At 38.7% G+C, this 19,214-nt stretch overlaps 1 protein-coding gene across 2 annotated transcripts in view; it reads right to left on the minus strand.

The window, feature by feature from the left end:
- The window catches only part of LOC126202957 (protein transport protein Sec24A), a 159,820-nt gene that overhangs the window by 2,887 nt on the left and 137,719 nt on the right, over positions 1-19,214 (minus strand). For both annotated transcript variants that reach the window (XM_049937077.1, XM_049937076.1), the window contains exons 18-20: positions 17,055-17,192; positions 11,002-11,199; positions 20-123 (exon numbers count right to left, since the gene is read on the minus strand). In XM_049937077.1, coding sequence (XP_049793034.1) covers positions 20-123; positions 11,002-11,199; positions 17,055-17,192 — 440 coding nt within the window. The remainder of the gene's footprint in view (positions 1-19; positions 124-11,001; positions 11,200-17,054; positions 17,193-19,214) is intronic.

Genomic DNA, 19,214 nt, shown 5'->3' on the forward strand with positions numbered 1-19,214 from the left:
GATTTCCTCACTTTATTACCTTATAACTTCTAAAGTTGCAGGTACCGGCTTCTCCGACTGAAGATGGTTAATAAATCTACGTAGCCTTCCAGATTCTATCGTTTCAAGCTCTGGTAGCTCATACTGTAACATTAAAACAATAACAATGAAAATAATGCAAATATATTATTATTATGGCCATTCAGAAAATAAAAATTGTGAGTTTACCTGTAAAACAAATGTTAACAAAGTAAAACTTTAAAACACAGGTCTTATTTTTTACACTACCTACACTATTACAGAGAGACATATCACAACAAGTAAGTTCCTCAGTTCCATTGTTGTACTCATTAGCCCATTAGTTAATTCCAGTGTTATACCCATATGAACCCAATGGCTGTATCACAAACTTAAGAGCAGTGCTCTGTAGTGAAGCATGCAGGGAACAACTCTCTGGGTAAATTACGTAGTAGTAGTTAGAATAGTAGGCATAAAAATTTCTTTTGTAGCTATCTCACTTATCAATAACAATGTTTCAGTAATGCATTGGGGAAAAACTGCTTTTATGAGAGAGTGAGGCTTTGGTTATTTATCACTGTGACCAGAAACGAGGAACAACCTAACTGCCCTTCCCAAAGTGGTATTGACCATCCACCAGATCTATGGAATATAGAGGTCCATTTTTATGCCACAAAGATCAATGTACAGAACTTGTCTGGTACCACCACCCAAGCATATCTCAATTCAGTCCTTTCACAAGCTTATCCTATCCCACTACAGGTGTGGCCACCTCTGAATGTAGCCATGCCATGTACTAGCTCTGCTGCAATTTCTGCAAAGTATTTTGTATGTGCCTGACCACCTGTCAACTGACCTCCTGAATCCATGGCCACCACTAAACTGTGGTGGAGAGGAGAGTTAACCATCCAGTGGTGGAACACAGTGCCGAGCACAACATGATGATTTCAATGGCCGCTTCACAACCTACACCATCTGGATACTCAACGCCCCCAACACCAGCTTCTCGACGAAATTACACAGATGGGAGTTATCCCTTGCAACACATCATTCAATACTGCAATCCTCCTGGCCTCAATCTCTGCTAGCCCGTGATCTACTCCCATCCCTACCCTTGTCCTAGGGCCTCAATTCACTCATCCTAGAACGACACCCTCTACCACGAAGTTTTCCTTTCCTCTATTCTGTTCTCCCGCCTCCTCCTCAATTCACTCCTCCACATCCGTTGTCTTTGAGCACTACACTAATTCAATGGTGCCAGTGTCCGTATGTTCGTTTCCTATCTTGTGCATCTGCTGCCTACCCATTCCACATCATGCATCTGCTGCATCTAATTTCTAGCCATCAGACACACTTTCCTAATTCTCCCACCCACCTCCTTCCATCACCCCCCCCCCCCCCCCACTATCTGACAAGACTTCACCCCAGTTAAACCAGAGCTATAGCACTGGCACTAAGTATGAGGTGTGATCAAAAAGTATCTGGAATGTGTGTTTCTCTTGAAGGTTCTTTATTCATCAACATCAACTTTGTCACCTTCAAAATAATCCCCCTCAGTTATAATACACTTGTGCCAGCTCTTTTTCCAAACTCAGAAGCACTTCTGGAGCTAATTTTTTGTCATGATGTTCAGCTCCTTCAACGAATCTCTCTATCTCACCAATGGTGACAAAATAATGTCCTTTCATGGTTCTCTTCAGCCTCAGGAATAGAAAGAAGCAGCAGGGGCCCCATATCCAGCAAATATGGTTGCCGAGGCAAAATAACGGTTTTGATTTTTGCCAAAAACAAAAAATCATGAACAAACATTGAGGTGTGAGCAGGAGCATTATTGTGGTGCAAGTTCCATGAGTGGTTTGGCCACAATTCTGGTTTTCTTCGGATTGCTTCAAGCAAATGGTGCTAACTTCCAGGTAGTATTCCTTATTGACCATATGACCATAAGGCAGGAACTCATGATGCACTATCCCACTGTAATTGAGGAAAACAGTGAGAAGAACCTTCACATGTGATCAGATTTGCTGACAGTTTCCACTGGGAAGATTGCACCCTGGTTTTGATGTCATACCTACATACCTATGTTTCATCGACTATTATAACCTTCTTTAGAAGTTCTGCATCATTGTCAACTTCATTCAGCACTTCCTGAGTGCCGTCCACACGATGTCATTTTTGGTCAAAATTCAACAATTTTGGGTTGACGTGAGCCAAAAGACAATGCCGACATCATTAACAACCTTTCTCATAGTGATTTGGTGATTTTCCAGAACCATTTTCATTGTCTTCAGTGTTTTATGTGCTAGTGCATCCAGGGCAGTTGTTACCTTCAATGTCTTCTCAGCTCTCTTTGAAATGTTTATACCACTTGTAAATTCATATCTTACTCATAGTGGATATACCAAAAGCCACAGTCAACATTTTACATGTGGTGCTGCACTTAACTAAATTTTTCAAGCAAAATTTAATGCACATTCTTTGATCAATCTTTTTTAAAAGTCAAAATTCTCTGAGCACTCTAAACCATGTGTAACCTTTTCAACTGTCAACAGTAAAGTCAACCGAGCTGAAAATGCCAACATACATCACGAAAAAGTGTGGCAACAAGATTTCACAAAATGTGTGTCAACAGGATTTTAAAAAATTGAAAATCAGGTGTACAAATCCCACAAAATTAAAAATTTCCTGTTATATTTTCATCACACCTTGTAGCCTGCTGGCATAATGTAGTCATGTAGGTGTGCATATGTGGAGAGAGGGGCACACCCTAGCTCAGAAAAGGAGTCTGCTGAAAGCTAGCCAAGTTTCCAGTCTTGTTTGTGTGTCTTTCAATTAATCAAACCTTCTACTATTTGATAAAGGGACTGCTAACTGGCTTTGCAGTACATCTTCAAGGTTATTCATAAAGCTATTTCAAAATGTCCATAATAAGTTCTGTACAATTCACTAAATGTCTCTAATATACCCTTACATTTTCAGCTTATCCAAATATTATTCCTATATGGCTAGGCCCCTCAAGATAGAGTCAGAAGAGAAACAATTGAACAAGCTGTTCTGGTTGAGCAGCATGCGTGCTAAGTGGGGATCCCACATTTTAGGAGGACTTAACAAGTAGCCCATTTGTTGTGGAAACTTTTCACCCAATTTCTTCAATAGAAATCCAACACTGTTTTTGCCATTTTAAATAGAAAAAAGGAGAGTTATTCAATTTATTACAAATGGAAAGCAGAAAACTGTGGATGTTCTACAGTATTAATTTGCATCTGAGTAATTCTTTCCAGTAATTACCTATATTTTAAGATAATTGAGGAAATTCATAGAGCAAACTAAGTTTTAAACAATACACCAAAAAAGTAAAGTTACACAATTAACTTTTCATATCTGTTGCTTGAGGCTTTTCCAACAGACTAGTCATACAAATGGTTCTCGGTTGAGATGTTTGACATCATTCCTAAAGTCCCACAATATTTCATCAGCGCAACTGACCAACACCCTCTGATGAGACGAACATGTCTGTCGCACATGGCGTTGATCAGTTGCATCAAAGAAATATTGTGGTAACTTCACGATAACATCCAACATCTCCCCTGAGGACCATTTGTTCAGTTTTCTGTTTGTTTGCTGTACACACTGACATCCCTGTGCAACACTACCACAGCATGCCACTAAAGGAGCCAGGACAAAATGGTGCTACCCGTCTCCATCTTATCAACGGGCACCACCATTTTGTTGTGGCAGCACACCATGGTACTATGATGTGGCAGTGTGAATGTGTACTAGTACTGCTGATGAGCCCCTACAAACAAACAAACAACTATGTAACTTTATTGTGATACTTGGAAGAGCCTGACATGACAAAATTATTCCACCTCGTAGGTAAGATATATGACACAGGCAAAAATATCCGCTGGCTGAGAACAATATAATAATTTTGATTCCAAAGAATGCAAGTGCTGACAGGTGTAAACACTACTGACTGTCAGTTTCACAAGTTATTCTTGACAGGAAAGAATACCCCACCACATATGCTTCTCATCAGCTTAATAAGGCTGCGCAAAATTATTCTACCACTGAAAAGGAGATGTTGGCACAAATACGTAGTATTTCTTATTTCAGATGGTATCGATAAGGATTTAAGTTCACAATGATTACTGATCATGCAGCTTTAAAATAGCTACTAGGGCTGTAAGATCCTTTGAATCTAAATGAATTTCAGTATGATGTAATCCACGAACCATGTGTCAAACACATAAATGCTGACACAGTTAGTAGGAAGACTGGGTCACTGCAATTCTCTTGGTTTGATGTTAAATATCTAAATAAAATCAATAAGAGTGCCAGGTGTATCACAAATAGCCACAGTCTGTCATATAAGATGGGATATTGTGTACATCAACCACGTGTGGACTACTTGTCATACTTTAAGCAGCTTTGCGGACGGAAGTATTACGGCAAGTAAATGATTATATATTATTGAACCATAGGAGTAAGAGAATAATGGATAGAAGAGTACCAGAAAGGTTCTGGTGGAGGACACAACACGCTGATGTTCAGCAGTATGTCAAGAACAGTATTCCATGTGTACAATGTGCCGATTTATGTCACCAACAGATACAATTACAAAGACAACTAGAGTCCGACTAAACATCTCAAATGATGGAAGCCAATACTTTGGGGCTGCTTCACATCAGTCAATCAGGTAACATGTATGTATTAACAATTATTGATCATTTCTCAACGTATTTAATAACGGTAGCAATACCAGATCAGAAAGTGAGCACAGTAGCTCACGCTATGGTAAATCACAGGATGCTGAAATTTGGCGTACTGCAAATGATTATTACAGAATAAGGGGCAAATTTCCTGTCTGATATCATTAAGCAGTTGTGTCAGTTACGGAAAGTTAAGAAATTATGTATGAGTGCACTCTACCCACATTCAACATGGTATGGAAAGAGTTCATAGGACTACATCAAAGATGCGAATCCATTATGTGAATTCTGAACGCCTTTATATTAATTCTGAACGCCTAGACTGGGGCAAATATTTAGATTTAGTAGTTATTGCCTACAATTCAAAAACTCATACAGGAAAAGGGTTATCGGCTTACGAGAAAGAAGGTGAACACATCAAGGTATTTGCAAAAACTAAAGAGTGTCTGGCAAAAGATAAAACGGGCCAACACGAAAGTTATGATTACCAGGATGAACTTCAGTAGTTCATACCTGTAATATTAAACCTTTTTGAGGGGATATAGATTCCTTTCCTCAAGTACCAGGCAAAATGCCAAGTACTAGAATTAAGAAGCAAAAGTGTAAATAAATATCACAGAATAGGCTGTACAGGTTGGGACAAAGGCAAACATAGTCTGAAATGTAAAAATACATAAGTAATGGTAGGATTTTTTTCTTTGTATTCATTGATCCATGTAATGTACTTAGGAATGTAGGTATTTTTTGTTGTATTGCCTTTTTTTTTTTTTTTTTTTTTTTTTTTTTTTTTTTAAGGAGAGAAGTAGTATATGTAAAATATTTTCTGTAGGTGATTGTGAGGATGATGCTTAGATGGAGTTTACCGAGTATTACAATCTTGCTCATCTTCAGAGCAGAAGAAATTGTCAACCAGCCTTTGCTGGATGGGGTTTTGTTCCACAACAGCTGGATGTAGTCCTCACGAAATACAGTTGGCCATTGAGATTGACTTTCGACATCTGGGAGGTAAGGAATGTAGTGAAAAAGGTTGCAAGGTATGTTCTTAGGAGTGCTACAGGAAGCAAAACATGGCAGTATGATAGGGGATAGAAAGAGCAGCTGCAGCAAGTAAATGGTACAATCCCATATTCTCTAGTACAGAGGAAGAGAGGATGGCTGAATGTGGGTGGTAAACTGCTAAAAACTGTGTTTGGCACAGCACTTGATGATATTTCAAGTTTGAATAGTGCAATAGGTCAAGTGCAATAGATGAATTGCAAGAAGTAGTAACAGGTACAGAAACAACAGTGGTTTGGCACTCATCATAAATTACAAGTTGAAAGTAAGGATTGTTAAATGTAACTAAAATGATATGTAAAATAACAACAAAATTACAGCAATATCCTGATGATAAAATGATTAACACGAATAAGGACTTAGGTAAAATATAGAATCAACCGAAAACATTAGATAGCGAAGTTGGGATAGCTAGGCTAATGAGAGAATTAGCAAACAGTTACAGTACTGTTAGAACAGAACTGGAAAAAATTTAAGAAGCTGTCCACCAAGACCAGAACTGGAAAAAATTCAAGAAGCTGTCCACCATGTTACGCATAAATAGTTAAGCACTGCGCTGTTGTCAGCAAAAGGATTTTTGCAAGGTTTACTACAAGCAGTAAAGGAATTTCCTACAGGTATGCAGCACATCATTACACACACACACACACACACACACACACACACACACACACACACACAAAATCAATCTCTCACACAAAATCAATCACGCAATTTCCAGTAACTAGCTTTAAGTCACAATTTGGATATTATATGATTCAAACATATTCAGTTGGATGGAGTTTTACTGGCAGATGGATTAAATTCTTGGTTAATGAAGGATTACTTTTGTCTAAACAATGGGAAATGCATGTAGTTCTATCAGTAGAAGACCGTGGTAAGTGTATTATTGAAATTATTACTATTGATAGTAAACTGTTACAAAAACAACACTTCTACAGGAACAACCATCACAGGTATTACGGTAATTACTACTGTACAACCAACACCGTATTGGCAAGAAAATCCCTTCAGAATATTTCCTTTCTAAATTATGTGGGAAGAGGAGGGGAGCAAATCCAAGATTTTTCCCGGGTTTCCCAGTTACTAACATTCTTATTTCCCAGGTGAAAATACACTTTTTCCATGTTAAATAAAAACATACTTTCCTTTGGAGCTGTAAAAGTTACCGATCCTTTGAATGGCAAAGGTTTTATACACCACTGTTAACTTCTTGGCACTTTAGGATACAAAACCCAGAAAAAAACAATGTGTTTTGGAAAGCTCTTCGATGTGTGGTAACATGTACTCTGCACATTTTCATATTGTGGAAGTATAAATACAAATTCCACAAAAATACAAGACAGTAGCTTCCAAGGAACCAAAATTGAGATAGCCTTGGTCAGCCAATCATAGCTCATATCACATGATCTTACTAGCCAATGCCAGCAGATTTTCACAGCATAGGACATCTGATACAGCCAGCCAATAGCAATATCACTGTTAAGTAGTGCTAACACACACATGGAAAAAGTTAATGGTTTAAATTGACATACATAAAGTATATCGACACAAAAAGCTACGCTTTCACAGATAATATTGGTCTCTCTTAATGTGTGTCATCCCTTTAAGATACAACAAAAACAAATGTGCCAGTAACATTTTAAATAATGGCACAAATGGCTGGTCCTCTGGTTCTGAAATTTTTCTATGTGGTTGGTGCTCAAAGGGTTTTAAGTTCTGAATGTTATTTAAGAAATTCTCCATACATTCCCACGCACAACGTTTGTCTTGACACCCCACACACAAGTGATTTGCCAAGCAATTTTTATCAGTATTATGAATGTCACCGAGTTCTGCTATGGAAAATGAACTATGTTTTGCTGCAGCTGCAACTTATTACCTTATCCCCAGGAATACTTGCAAAACATATATTCAAAATAAATGAGAATTATAATTTATTAAATTTGCTTAAAAACATTTTTCTTCGGAACTGTAAGTTACTTTACTGAACATATTACGTTTCTCACTGATGCCAAATAAGTTGTGAACATCTTTCCTGTGTACCAATACAATTCATTTTATGTTTATTACTGCTCAATTCCTTTTCATTCATTGTCTCATAATTTAGCTGCAAGTATTTACATAATTTACTCAATGTGTCTGTAGATAGATTATCAACAGCAGCACTACTAATTACAGTTAAGTATATTATAAACTGTATGAAGGACAGTTAGATTATATGAAATGACAAAGGATTTGAGTATAACTGTATAATAGATCTGCCCTGAACATTTTAATTTAAATGTCCTCTTAACATTATTGTAGGTACATATTTTATTTAGAACTTAAAAGCTTGAACAATATGTATAATTAATTCATAAATAACTCAAAATCGTAAGAGGAAGTCCAATGTATCATGACTATGAACTTCCCATTAATTCTATTACTATAGCACAAGCTTCAAAATGCTAATCACTGCAAAATCGGAGGGTGTAATTTGTATCACTTGTTAATATAAATGACAACTCTGTCTTCCTCTTCATTCTCAGAAGAGCTTGTGGTCCACAGATAAATAAATTCTAACATAAAATTCTTACTTTACGTGGGTAAAGTGAAACGACAAATCTGCAAAACCATCCTTAACAAACAGAGAAATGACTCGCTGCCATACTGCCACACACTGCTGCTAACCAGCCAGGCAACCATATTGGGTGCACGAATTACATGCAATCCATCGGAATGCCAGGGGTTTCCATGCTACCATCGAACAGTGATTGATTGCTGCGACCTGCCTACACACGTGCAATCTACAAAGCCATTGGCTGCCCACGCAGTGGATTGCTGCAATCTGTCGTTCGTGTATGGAGTCCTTTAGAAATGTCAACAGTTGTAACATCACACTGATAAAAGCAGTCACAATGTAATGCATAGTCTTCACTCTAAAACCCCAGACACATTTTGTTTCAGCAGATGCATGTGTGTGCACCATGTTTCATTGTTGTGAATGCCCCATTTTCTTTGCAGTTACAGTTTTATTTTGGTGTTATTCTTTTGTTTATCTTTTACTGCTGCAGCAGCTGGATAAAGTAAAATTAATTGTTAAAAATATCAGTTATTGCCAGTCAAAATTACAAAAATTTAATTGAAAACTAAAACAATGGAAAATTCCCATATTTTCCCGGATTTTTCCCAGATGAAAAAATTCCAAGATTTCCCCCAGTTCTCGCGGGGTATATACACTTTTATTATACATTAAATGCCATGGTACTACAGGGCACAGAGAAGTTAACTGATGCATAAAATAGGCAAATTGCTGTTGATAAAATGTTAAGACATATTTACAGATGTCACAGTGAACAAAAGCAGAACACGATTACCACCAGTGTAATAGCCAGTAGTATAATCATAGTACTATATCTTATACCTTTTCCTAAGATGTAAAATAACACAAGCAGAGTTAAAAACTACACAAGTTCCCTCTGGAATGGCTTGTACCATGAAGAAAAACAGAAATTGTAACATAGATTAAGATGGTAAAGAATACTTTGAGTACAGCAAGATTTTATATTAAAAGTTCAGATTTTTTTGTTTTTCCTAGAAATTCAAGACTAAGTTTTTTAGAGGAGGGGATTATGTTGTATGTTGCATGCCAACCTTGTACAAAGCAGCAACATGTTAAAATTTTCTAAGTCCCAAAGAAAACTATCTCGCTTACATTACGGCGATGTCAACATTTCTCAGGTGCAAAAAATAACATTTGACCACCTAGAGCGGATCAGGAAAAAACTTAACATTGACCCTCCTGGTGGGCCAGACAGCAGACCTTAGCAGAAATGTACCAGGTTAGAGCAACTGGACAAGCTCATGTCACCTTTGCTATGCAATGAAAAAAACATTGTTAGTGGAACAACGTATACCAAGAGTTTTTATGAACAAGTTCTCAAAATTATTAAACAAGCATGGCAGAGTGAGAACTGGCGATATCTGCATAATAGGGGAAACATTAGCCACTACTCCACACCATAAATATCCCAGCATTTTAGCCCACAAGGCAGTCAGTAAGGATGGATCGTACATAATGTTCACATTCGATTCCCTGATTACGGTAAAGTGATGTCTGGCACAAGTCTGTTGTAGATTTCCTGCACACTATTGGGTAATGACAGCTGCTACTGGAAGAGATGGCTACTCTGCCATAATCACTCATTGCGTACACCACAGCCTGCCATTTTCACAGATGGGCAGGTCACGGTGTCTTCCCTATCATCCCGGGTCAGGACATCAGCATTCCTGATAGTTTGGTGGACTAACCAGGGCTACCTGAACAGCAGGCCAAGAGTATCATACTACATGGCAACCATCATCGCAGTTCAACTGGTGAACTAGAACGGCAGTGAGTGGCAAGGGACATAGCAGCTCCCAAATTGGTGTGCGTCAGCCCAACACACGCATCGCCTTCACTCACTCACTGCTGCAGCATCACGGTACGGCCAGTGCTGGAGCCACTGTGGGTGGTGAACTGTCATAACAGCAGCCGGCCAGGAATGGAGAATGTGGTGTCAGCTACAATGAGTGGGCTGAAGGACGTTTAAGATGCTAATCCGACAGAGACGTCAACAGCGAGTCGTGACACTGATTACAACTTACGGAAATAAATACCACTAACAACAGGTCACCACCATCATTCTGAGGAAAACTGGCAGGGAGCAAACTAGGAGATTGCCTTCTAACACACAATCATCTCTACTTCCACCCTACCAGTCGTTACCTTCTTGCAGTGTATTTCACAAGCATGAAACCAAAATATAACATTAGTATTGCTAGGCGCAGAGGCTAGGTATCTGCAAATATCTTTCCTCACAACCATACATTTGTTGCTGTTTAAAGCACTAACTTAATTAACTAGAAGTGGAACCAGAGTCTCTCAGTTTATAGAACATGGTGACAAGAAACATGACAGACATGGAAGAATGTGCAGACATTGGGTAGTCAAATATGGGTATAAACTGCAACATTATATAAAGCTTTGTCAATGGATAAGAATCTATATGGTTTTTGACTGAAGTTAACATCAGCATGCTCCTGAAATGTTGTCCGATAGACTGGCAGCTGAGAATTCCAGAGAATTAAATCTACAGAAATCAATTTCCAGAATCTTAATGTCAAAATAATTAAATTTGCCATTTGATTATTTTCAATTATCTTTTCTTAGATGAAAATATTTATCATGATAAACAAAAAACTGTACTATACTTACCATGTCTTCAGGTATCATTGAAAAACTTTGAACACCAAGAGCATTTATACAAAATTCAGGAGCAACATTGCGCCCAACATATATAATCATATGATCACCGGTGTCCATTAGGAATGCTCCTCTAAAATCCAATTTTTCTGCACTGAGATGTAGTCTTGGAGGTTGAGGTATGATTTCACCATTCTCCTGTGGAATGCCCTACAAACAAACAATAAAACTGAATAACTTCCCTTGTGCATGAAGTGACAGAAGTGATGAGAATATTTGCATCACTGTAAAACATTCCTTAGAACTATATTTCCGAACAGTGATATTCATATAAATAACACTTTTATTATCACTGTGATGAGGAAAGTAGTAAATTCATGAACAATGAAATATTTGTAGTTAAGAATATTAGCTTTGGTTCAAATGGCTCTGAGCACTATGGGACTCAACTTCTGAGGTCATTAGTCCCCTAGAACTTAGAACTAGTTAAACCTAACTAACCTAAGGACATCACAAACATCCATGCCCGAGGCAGGATTCGAACCTGCGACCGTAGCGGTCTTGCGGTTCCAGACTGCAGCGCCTTTAACCGCACGGCCACTTCGGCCGGCTATTAGCTTTAATAAGTTGCTGGAATATCTGAGCATGTATCCCCAAGGTTAAACAATGGAGTACTTTACTGATAGCAATTCATGGGGCAAACCCTAGCAATAGAGCCGACAGGAAAGGAACTGGAAACAGAAGTTAGAAATTATTATGGAATGAAATACATGTGACTGAAATAATTCATATATGGTATGTCCTTCACCCAATGTTAATATGTCTCCACAAAACCAATGCAATTCATTTATGAGTCATTACAGCTAAATGTTTAGATTTATTACTTTCTTTGGTGGCTGTCACACTTCTGGAACTAAGTCCATCCAAGTTAAGCAGTTCAGTTCAGTTCCTCACTTAAATCAATAGGCAATTTCAGCAGAGTGCATTCATAGTCAATCTCAGCTCAACAAGTGTGTAAATGGAATTGCTGTTTTAAGTACTGCTTTGACAATTTAAGTGTACCTCGGTCCACCTGTATAGCCTTATGCGAGAAACAGTTTGTAGCACAGGACATGAATGAACAACAGTAACATCTGTGCTTAAACTGAGCTAGTGGAAAAGTAAGAAACAGTGTGAGCAGCAAAAGTTTGGTGTCTAGTGGGCACTCAGGCATGTATGTGTGTGCGCATTAATTTTATTATGTGGAAAAACATCAGTGGCTTCACTAATGAGGCCCGTATCATTTCTTCTTTCATAGTAGTGAAAGGTGAATACCTCTACAACTAAGACACAAAAATACTACATTTATGTTGATATTAAATTTTTCTTCAAAGCACCGAGTTGTGAGCTGACTAGCCCATGATCCACAAAAAGTATATTAGACTTACTGAAAGAGCGTTTTGTTTCAAGCATTGCACTGTCTTCATTATCTCATACACTGTCGGTATGTTGCTAGAGAGTGTAGCTTATACATGTAACTAAATTTTAACAAATAAGATACCTCCTAATATTTTTCTTATTAAGGATTGGAGCAGTAGTTGTGCTGCATGCTAAATACTAATGAAAAACTATACTGCTGGCATGTGAGTAGCTACCGAGTTTTCTGAGTCTTGAAGTTACACTCAGCTGTGTATGAGTCTTACTGCCAGCAGTTTGAATAATGGGAAACCATCAAAAGCATTTGGGTGCAGCCATTGTTGGTTCACACTGGTGTGAAGCACTTCTGATATCTGGAATCCAACTTCTTCCTCCATTCTTTTTGGTGACACACAAAAGACAAAAATACTGAATATCCCTTCAGCTTGCTTGAACAGATTTGTTGATCTCCAGTATCATTCTCACAGCAGATGGAGGTCCTCTGGTCTGGCCAAAAGAGGGGCGCTTGAACAGATTTGTTGATCTCCAGTACAATTCTCACAGCAGATGGAGGTCCTCTGGTCTGGCCAAAAGAGGGGCAATTAAACTATGTTCTCCATTAATCTATCTCTCTCTCTCTCTTTTTTTTACCTATGCTATAGAACGGATCAACCTATGGTTACTCTACATAGACCAACTTCTTCTGTGTGGGCAATAAATCTCCTACAAAATTCAAAGAATGATCTCATTTCCACCGAGCTGTTGGTTTAAATGAGTAATTTATTTCTGACGTGTTCAGAAAAGGCCACTAGTGCTTAATAAAGTACTCGTGTAAACTATTAACTTAGTGGAAATAATAATGATGTTACACTATACATGTCAGCATACACTCTTGTACCATGTAGGCACTAGTTCCTAAAAATTTTATCATTTATTGGTAGTACACAACTGGTGAGTTGGGATTCATTTGGGTAATTCTACATGTGTATCTTAACTGGATTCATAAAAAATCTACTCACTATGAAGTTGCAGGAGAACACACAGTAATGAAATGTGCACATTTTCAGAGCCAGTGTCTCCTCCCCCCAGCAGAAGGTGAACGAAGAGGGATGAAGGAAAAACTCTGGTGAGATTTAGGAAATGGGGAGATTTACAGAAACGTTGCCCAGAACACGAGAACAAGGAGACTTGCCGGACAGGATGAGAAGGAAAGACTGCCTGCTGGGGACTGCACTGGACGAGATTTGAAAACCTGAGAGCTCTAACATGGAAGGATAGGTTAATAAGCAAGACAGAGATTACCGACAAAACATCATGACAGACTTAACAAGAGTGTAAAACTAACTGGATTATACATGGTAGACAGGCAAAGGGGAGGGGGAGGGGGGTGGGGAGATAAGAGAGAGGTCAGAAAATAAGAGATATAGAAAACCAAAGAGGAGTGGAAAAAGGAACAGTTACTGAAAACAAATCCTATGACAGAAGAAATTAACATAAATTTAGGCCAGGTGGGTGGTGAGAGCCAAGGCTATATGTAACACCAGAATTTTGGAATTCTGAAAAACTGATACTGAAGAGCATGCTCTACAAGATACTGCGTGCTGCCAATATACACCCTCTGTCTATGCTCATTCTCCTAACAGATAACTATGTGGTAGCCAAACCAGTGTAAAAGGCCAAGCGGTGTTTACATTACAGCTGGGACACAATGCATCATTTCACAGGTGGGTCTCCTTTTGATAGCATATGTACTGTTCACTACAGGGCTGTTATAGACGGTAAAAGAGTGTATACGACAAGTATTACAGTGGGGACAGTCAAGACGGTTGGAACCACTGGTAGATAAATAGGTGTAGAAGGAGCACAGGGTCTGACCAGGATATTGCACAGATTTGGGGGTGACAGAAAGCTATTGTATTTGTGGCAGTCACAATAACAGACAGAATGGTTCTCATTTCAGGGTATGTTGTCTGATATCTTTCCCATCACAGCTAGAATAGCTTATGGTGCCCATCCCCTCCACCAATATGGAGCAATGGAAGGTAATAGATTAATGTGGTGCTCAAATTAAAGATACCAGGGGTTTTCAAAATAAAATGATGAAACAAGTATGTGCAATAACAGAGACTAACTTTGAACAAGTATTATGTTTGAAACATCCTGTCAGTTTAAAACAAACTGTGTGTCTGACTGGGACTCAAATCTGTGACCTTGGCCTTTGGCAGCCAGCTACTCCTATCAGCTGAGCATGCAACAATGACCAAGGCCCACCCTCACAACTTTATTTCTCTCTTATGATTACCACAGTTACACTTTACTACACCTGCAATAAGGTAATTGTTTTATACTACCTTTTACCATTTCAGTTGACTCTTCACCTTCCAGGTGAAACATTCATCAACAAATAAAACTTTTCAAGTGGCACAGAAATGGAAAAGAATAGTACGTATATCTTTTACTATACCAGCAACTTCTTTGTACACATTGTAAGTGCCATTTAGTATACAGTCCAAAACACTGAAAATAGTGCACCAAGAGGGGAGCATTGGTTAGAAATGAAATTTACTAGACATAATTGATCTCAAAATTAAGACATACAAACAAATACAGTGAGTAAAAGTAAACAGATACAGTGCAAAATCAGAGACGCGTCGGGCCCCTTTTACTGCAATACATGCCGCAACACAGTCTAGCACAGATTTGTTTACATGTCTGACATTGTCCCGAGGCAGAATGGCTCGCAAATCTTTAACAGCGACTTCCAAATCGAGTACAGAGCAACATGGCGGAATCTGGCATTTCAGAATATACCACACATCGTCGGGGGAGCAGGCTGGCCGTGCAACAGTTGGAACAGGACATAGGAAGTCTTCAAGAATTTGAGTTGTATGTGGACACGCATTATCTTGCTGGAAAAATGCCCCTTGCCAGACCATGGTGCCAAAGAATGTCATCAACATAGCACTGGCCTGTTAAGGTTCCATATACCATATGTAAAGGGGACTGGCTATCTGAGGCTATCGCCCCCGCAGACCGTTACACCGGCTTTGTATGTGGTATGGTGCACAGCAGCATGGAACTGTACTGTTTACTAGGCTGCCTCCACAACTGTATCTGGTTATCATCCACCTGAAAACAAATCAGGATTCAACACTAAACACCATATTTGGCTGGTCTGTGGCAGTCCACATCATTCTGGCTAGGCACCACTGTAGACAGGGTCACGGATGTCTTGGTGCTAATGGCAGGGCACAATGAGGGCCATACGACGTACCTCCATGCTCCAAATGTGAGTAAGTTTCAGTATTTAAAACTTACAAAGAGCTCATCTATTTTGTCTGTCACTTTTCACCTGATGTGACGACAATCTACCAGTTCACACGAGAATAGGCTAATTCATCATCAGCAAGGCCGTCTTGCCACTCACATCATGTCGCCAGATCACACAACTGGTGAAACTGACAGCTCTTGGAGCTCCTACTGAAAAACCTCTCCCTTTTGTTCCGTGTTGCTGCCTAGAGCACATGCTAAATGGCCTACATAGTTCCTTCATCCTTGAAATTTTCCTTCTCCTTCAAGACAGGTCTGAGGTAACTGCAGTTAGCTTCTCTCATCCTCCTGGCAATCCTTGCCATGTAATCCTCATGAACAAACAAACTAATACAGTTTCTTTTTCTAAACCCGAGCACCATGTATTCCAATCTTGCATAACTTTTAAACTTTTAAATCCTGACTACACCTCCGAGGGGGGTGTACATGGCACCTGATTTAAAAATTCACATCTGCAAGGCCTTCGGAAATGGCTTGTGGAACAACTGGCACCCACACATCAACTGTATCGTGGAGTGGGTCACTGCAGGATCCCTGATCACTTGCAACACAATCATTCAAACCTCTCACCTCATCTTCCTGGTCGCTCCAAACCCAGTACATCGCATGCAGGTGCCATGTAGTGTCCACTGCTCCCAACATATCTGACAGAATACACTGAACGATTGACCTGGCAAGTCACATAGCGTGTCGACCATCCTGTGGTTTTCATGCCAATGATTAGGACCCCCTCAAAATGTGATCCATATGTGTATTATTCTCCCACTATGTGCTGTATAAATAGGGCCATCTCCGTGATTGTAGGGCCACTGTAGGGTCTGTGGGCATGCACATTGGCACCAAACTAGAGCAATTTACATATCAGATGTCAATCTAATATTTGCAAAGTTTCACCATTTGTTTGTACCTATCTTCCCTATGGGAGCACTATTTTGGATGTTCATGAGTGTTTATCCAATACACATTTCACTTGTGCATGCAGAATGTTTTACAGCACATTTCAACAGTACTAAACACAACGAACATGTCAGAACACTTTCTGAATATCAAGTAACCAGAATAAACATTAACTTGTCCAAAAGCATTCTGGTAGTTGTGTGTTGTTGAATAAGCCATATACAGAAGCTGAGAAGTACACACATTATAAAATAATACTTGACTAATTTAAAGACACTGTCTCATTATTTCCTATGACCTCTTTCCAGAATGCATTGTAATGTTAATTATTTTAAAAACTATAATGAATCACAGCAGCCAGCACATTTATAATGTGATAATCATTAAAATTAAGTGTTTTAACACAGAGAAATACAATTCAAAGAAGGAAAAATTAAAGTTACCTGATCACTGAGGGAATGAACAGGATACATATCTGGGTAAATGCTTTGTATAAGCAATGCCAAAGGCAAGTTTTTCATCTGGCACATGGCAAATAAACGATCATCAAGTCTCGTGCTCTGCCCAGTGCGAAATGCAGTCTGAAACAAAAAACCATCAGTCACTGCATTAGTTACACTAAATAATTTAAACTGAGCACAGAAGGCACAGTGAAACACACATTCAATGGAACACTAATAACTTAGAACTGAGTACTCAGTATCTCAGAAAATCCTGTATGATAAATAAACAAAGAAATGAGTAAAGATAAACATTTATCATAGAATGTGTTGCTTAATTTCCATTGACTTCCAATGCAAATTGTAGAATGTGTAGCATGTGCAACAGATGTCCTGTTCAATATGCCACTGTTTAAATTTTCTTCACTCTCAACAATTTTCAAGTGGCTAATCAGTTTCACTTTCCGATTACTTCTTTTGGGTCTGAATTAACTGCACCAATAAAAGACCATCAGGAAGTAAAGTCCCACCAGAAGCAGAAGCTTTGGGGATGTGTAATGAGGCAAGGTTAATGTTAACATGAGAAATTATCATGGACACTGAATCTGTATACTACATTGACAGCAGAACAACGACTATGCTGATTAATGCTATTCACACTTATGCCATCTACATTTAATCTAGTAAGCTAGTAAGCACAAGCTGCTACTTTAAAATGGGCTGCTGCTGCTGCTGCCACTGCCTCCACCTCACTTTTACTTCAGAGCTGATATTTATCTGCTGTTAGTAACTTTGACATTACTTGATTACAATTGTGGTATTCACAGAAAAAAAAATTTTTTACTCTTATCAACACTGAGTTCCCTTCTGAATACATTATTATTTGTTATAAATCTTCATGGTAAACACTGCTATACTCTGATTAAAATTACTTTGCAACTGACATTTCCAACGAGTCGAGCAGGGGCCAGGTGTCAGTCAATTGCAGCTCTCTTTCTCTGGCTAGAAGTGCTTGTTGCATTATCTGTTCTGCAAGCACGAGCCTTGCCTGGTGACCAGGCCTGCAGGAGATAATAGGGCAAGGCTGTTTGTTCTGCTGTGTCAGTTTTTGAGGAAAATATCAAAAGAAATATTTGATGCTATTATTTGGCTTGACAAAGTAAGAGTAACTCCAAGCTGTTCAATGAGCACAGGCTGGACAGATGTTTAAGTAACTGGCACTATGCCACAACCCATAGGAAAAGTTTACAGACTGATTCTTCTGCATGCAAGTACATCAGTAGGGATTGTGGAAAACAGCACAATGATGTTTAGATTGAAGAAAAGTACTGATTATCGTGAACAAATGAGTGAAGACACATTTCAGGAGTGGCTTAAGGACTCTATGTTTACAAACTTCAGCAAACTTCAAAATAGGCATGAAGAATGTCTCTTCATTTGACTATCCTCAATAAGGTGTCTAGCTTCCAGAAAACAAGACATTATTGACTGGTGACAATGAAAAAACATTCCCACACCAGATGACTGTTGAAAGGGTGAATTACTGGATCTTGTAGTTGAAAATAAACCTCATTTACCTCTATAGGTTATACATGAAATGGAAAATAAATAAATAAATAAATTTTATGGCCATATGATCCTCAGACTGCGATCAGGTCATAGCCACTTCAATTCGACTAAAATCTTATGCGCTCAAGTTAAGGGCTGTGAGGCAAAGTACAACAAAAAAATTATAATGGCAGAGGTGGAAAGACTGACAAAGACTGCTACAACAAAACTTCATCTTCAGATTGACGTAATGTTGTAAGACATATGAAGGAAGTAATAATGAAAGCATGGGAGAATGAACGTGTAACTGAAACTAACACTGAATAACGTACAGTTCCACTAAATTTTGACAGCATTTCTAATGGCCATACAGATGATAGTGAAGACTTAAGCAGTGTTCATTCATCAGTGGTGTAGTGTGTTAACTCAAATTCAGCTATGTTCACACCTTACAATTTTCTCCACTTAATTAGATAATTTGTTATTTAGCGAGATTCAAGCAATCGCTTATCTTATTGCCTTTATTCGCCTATAGCATGTGATTACGGTATCTCGTGCATCGACATCTGTACAGTAGTAGCAGCCCCCACAACTGCTTTCCCCCACTACTTTCAA

This window comes from Schistocerca nitens, chromosome 9 (assembly GCF_023898315.1).
Source record: "Schistocerca nitens isolate TAMUIC-IGC-003100 chromosome 9, iqSchNite1.1, whole genome shotgun sequence".
NCBI lineage: Eukaryota > Metazoa > Arthropoda > Insecta > Orthoptera > Acrididae > Schistocerca > Schistocerca nitens.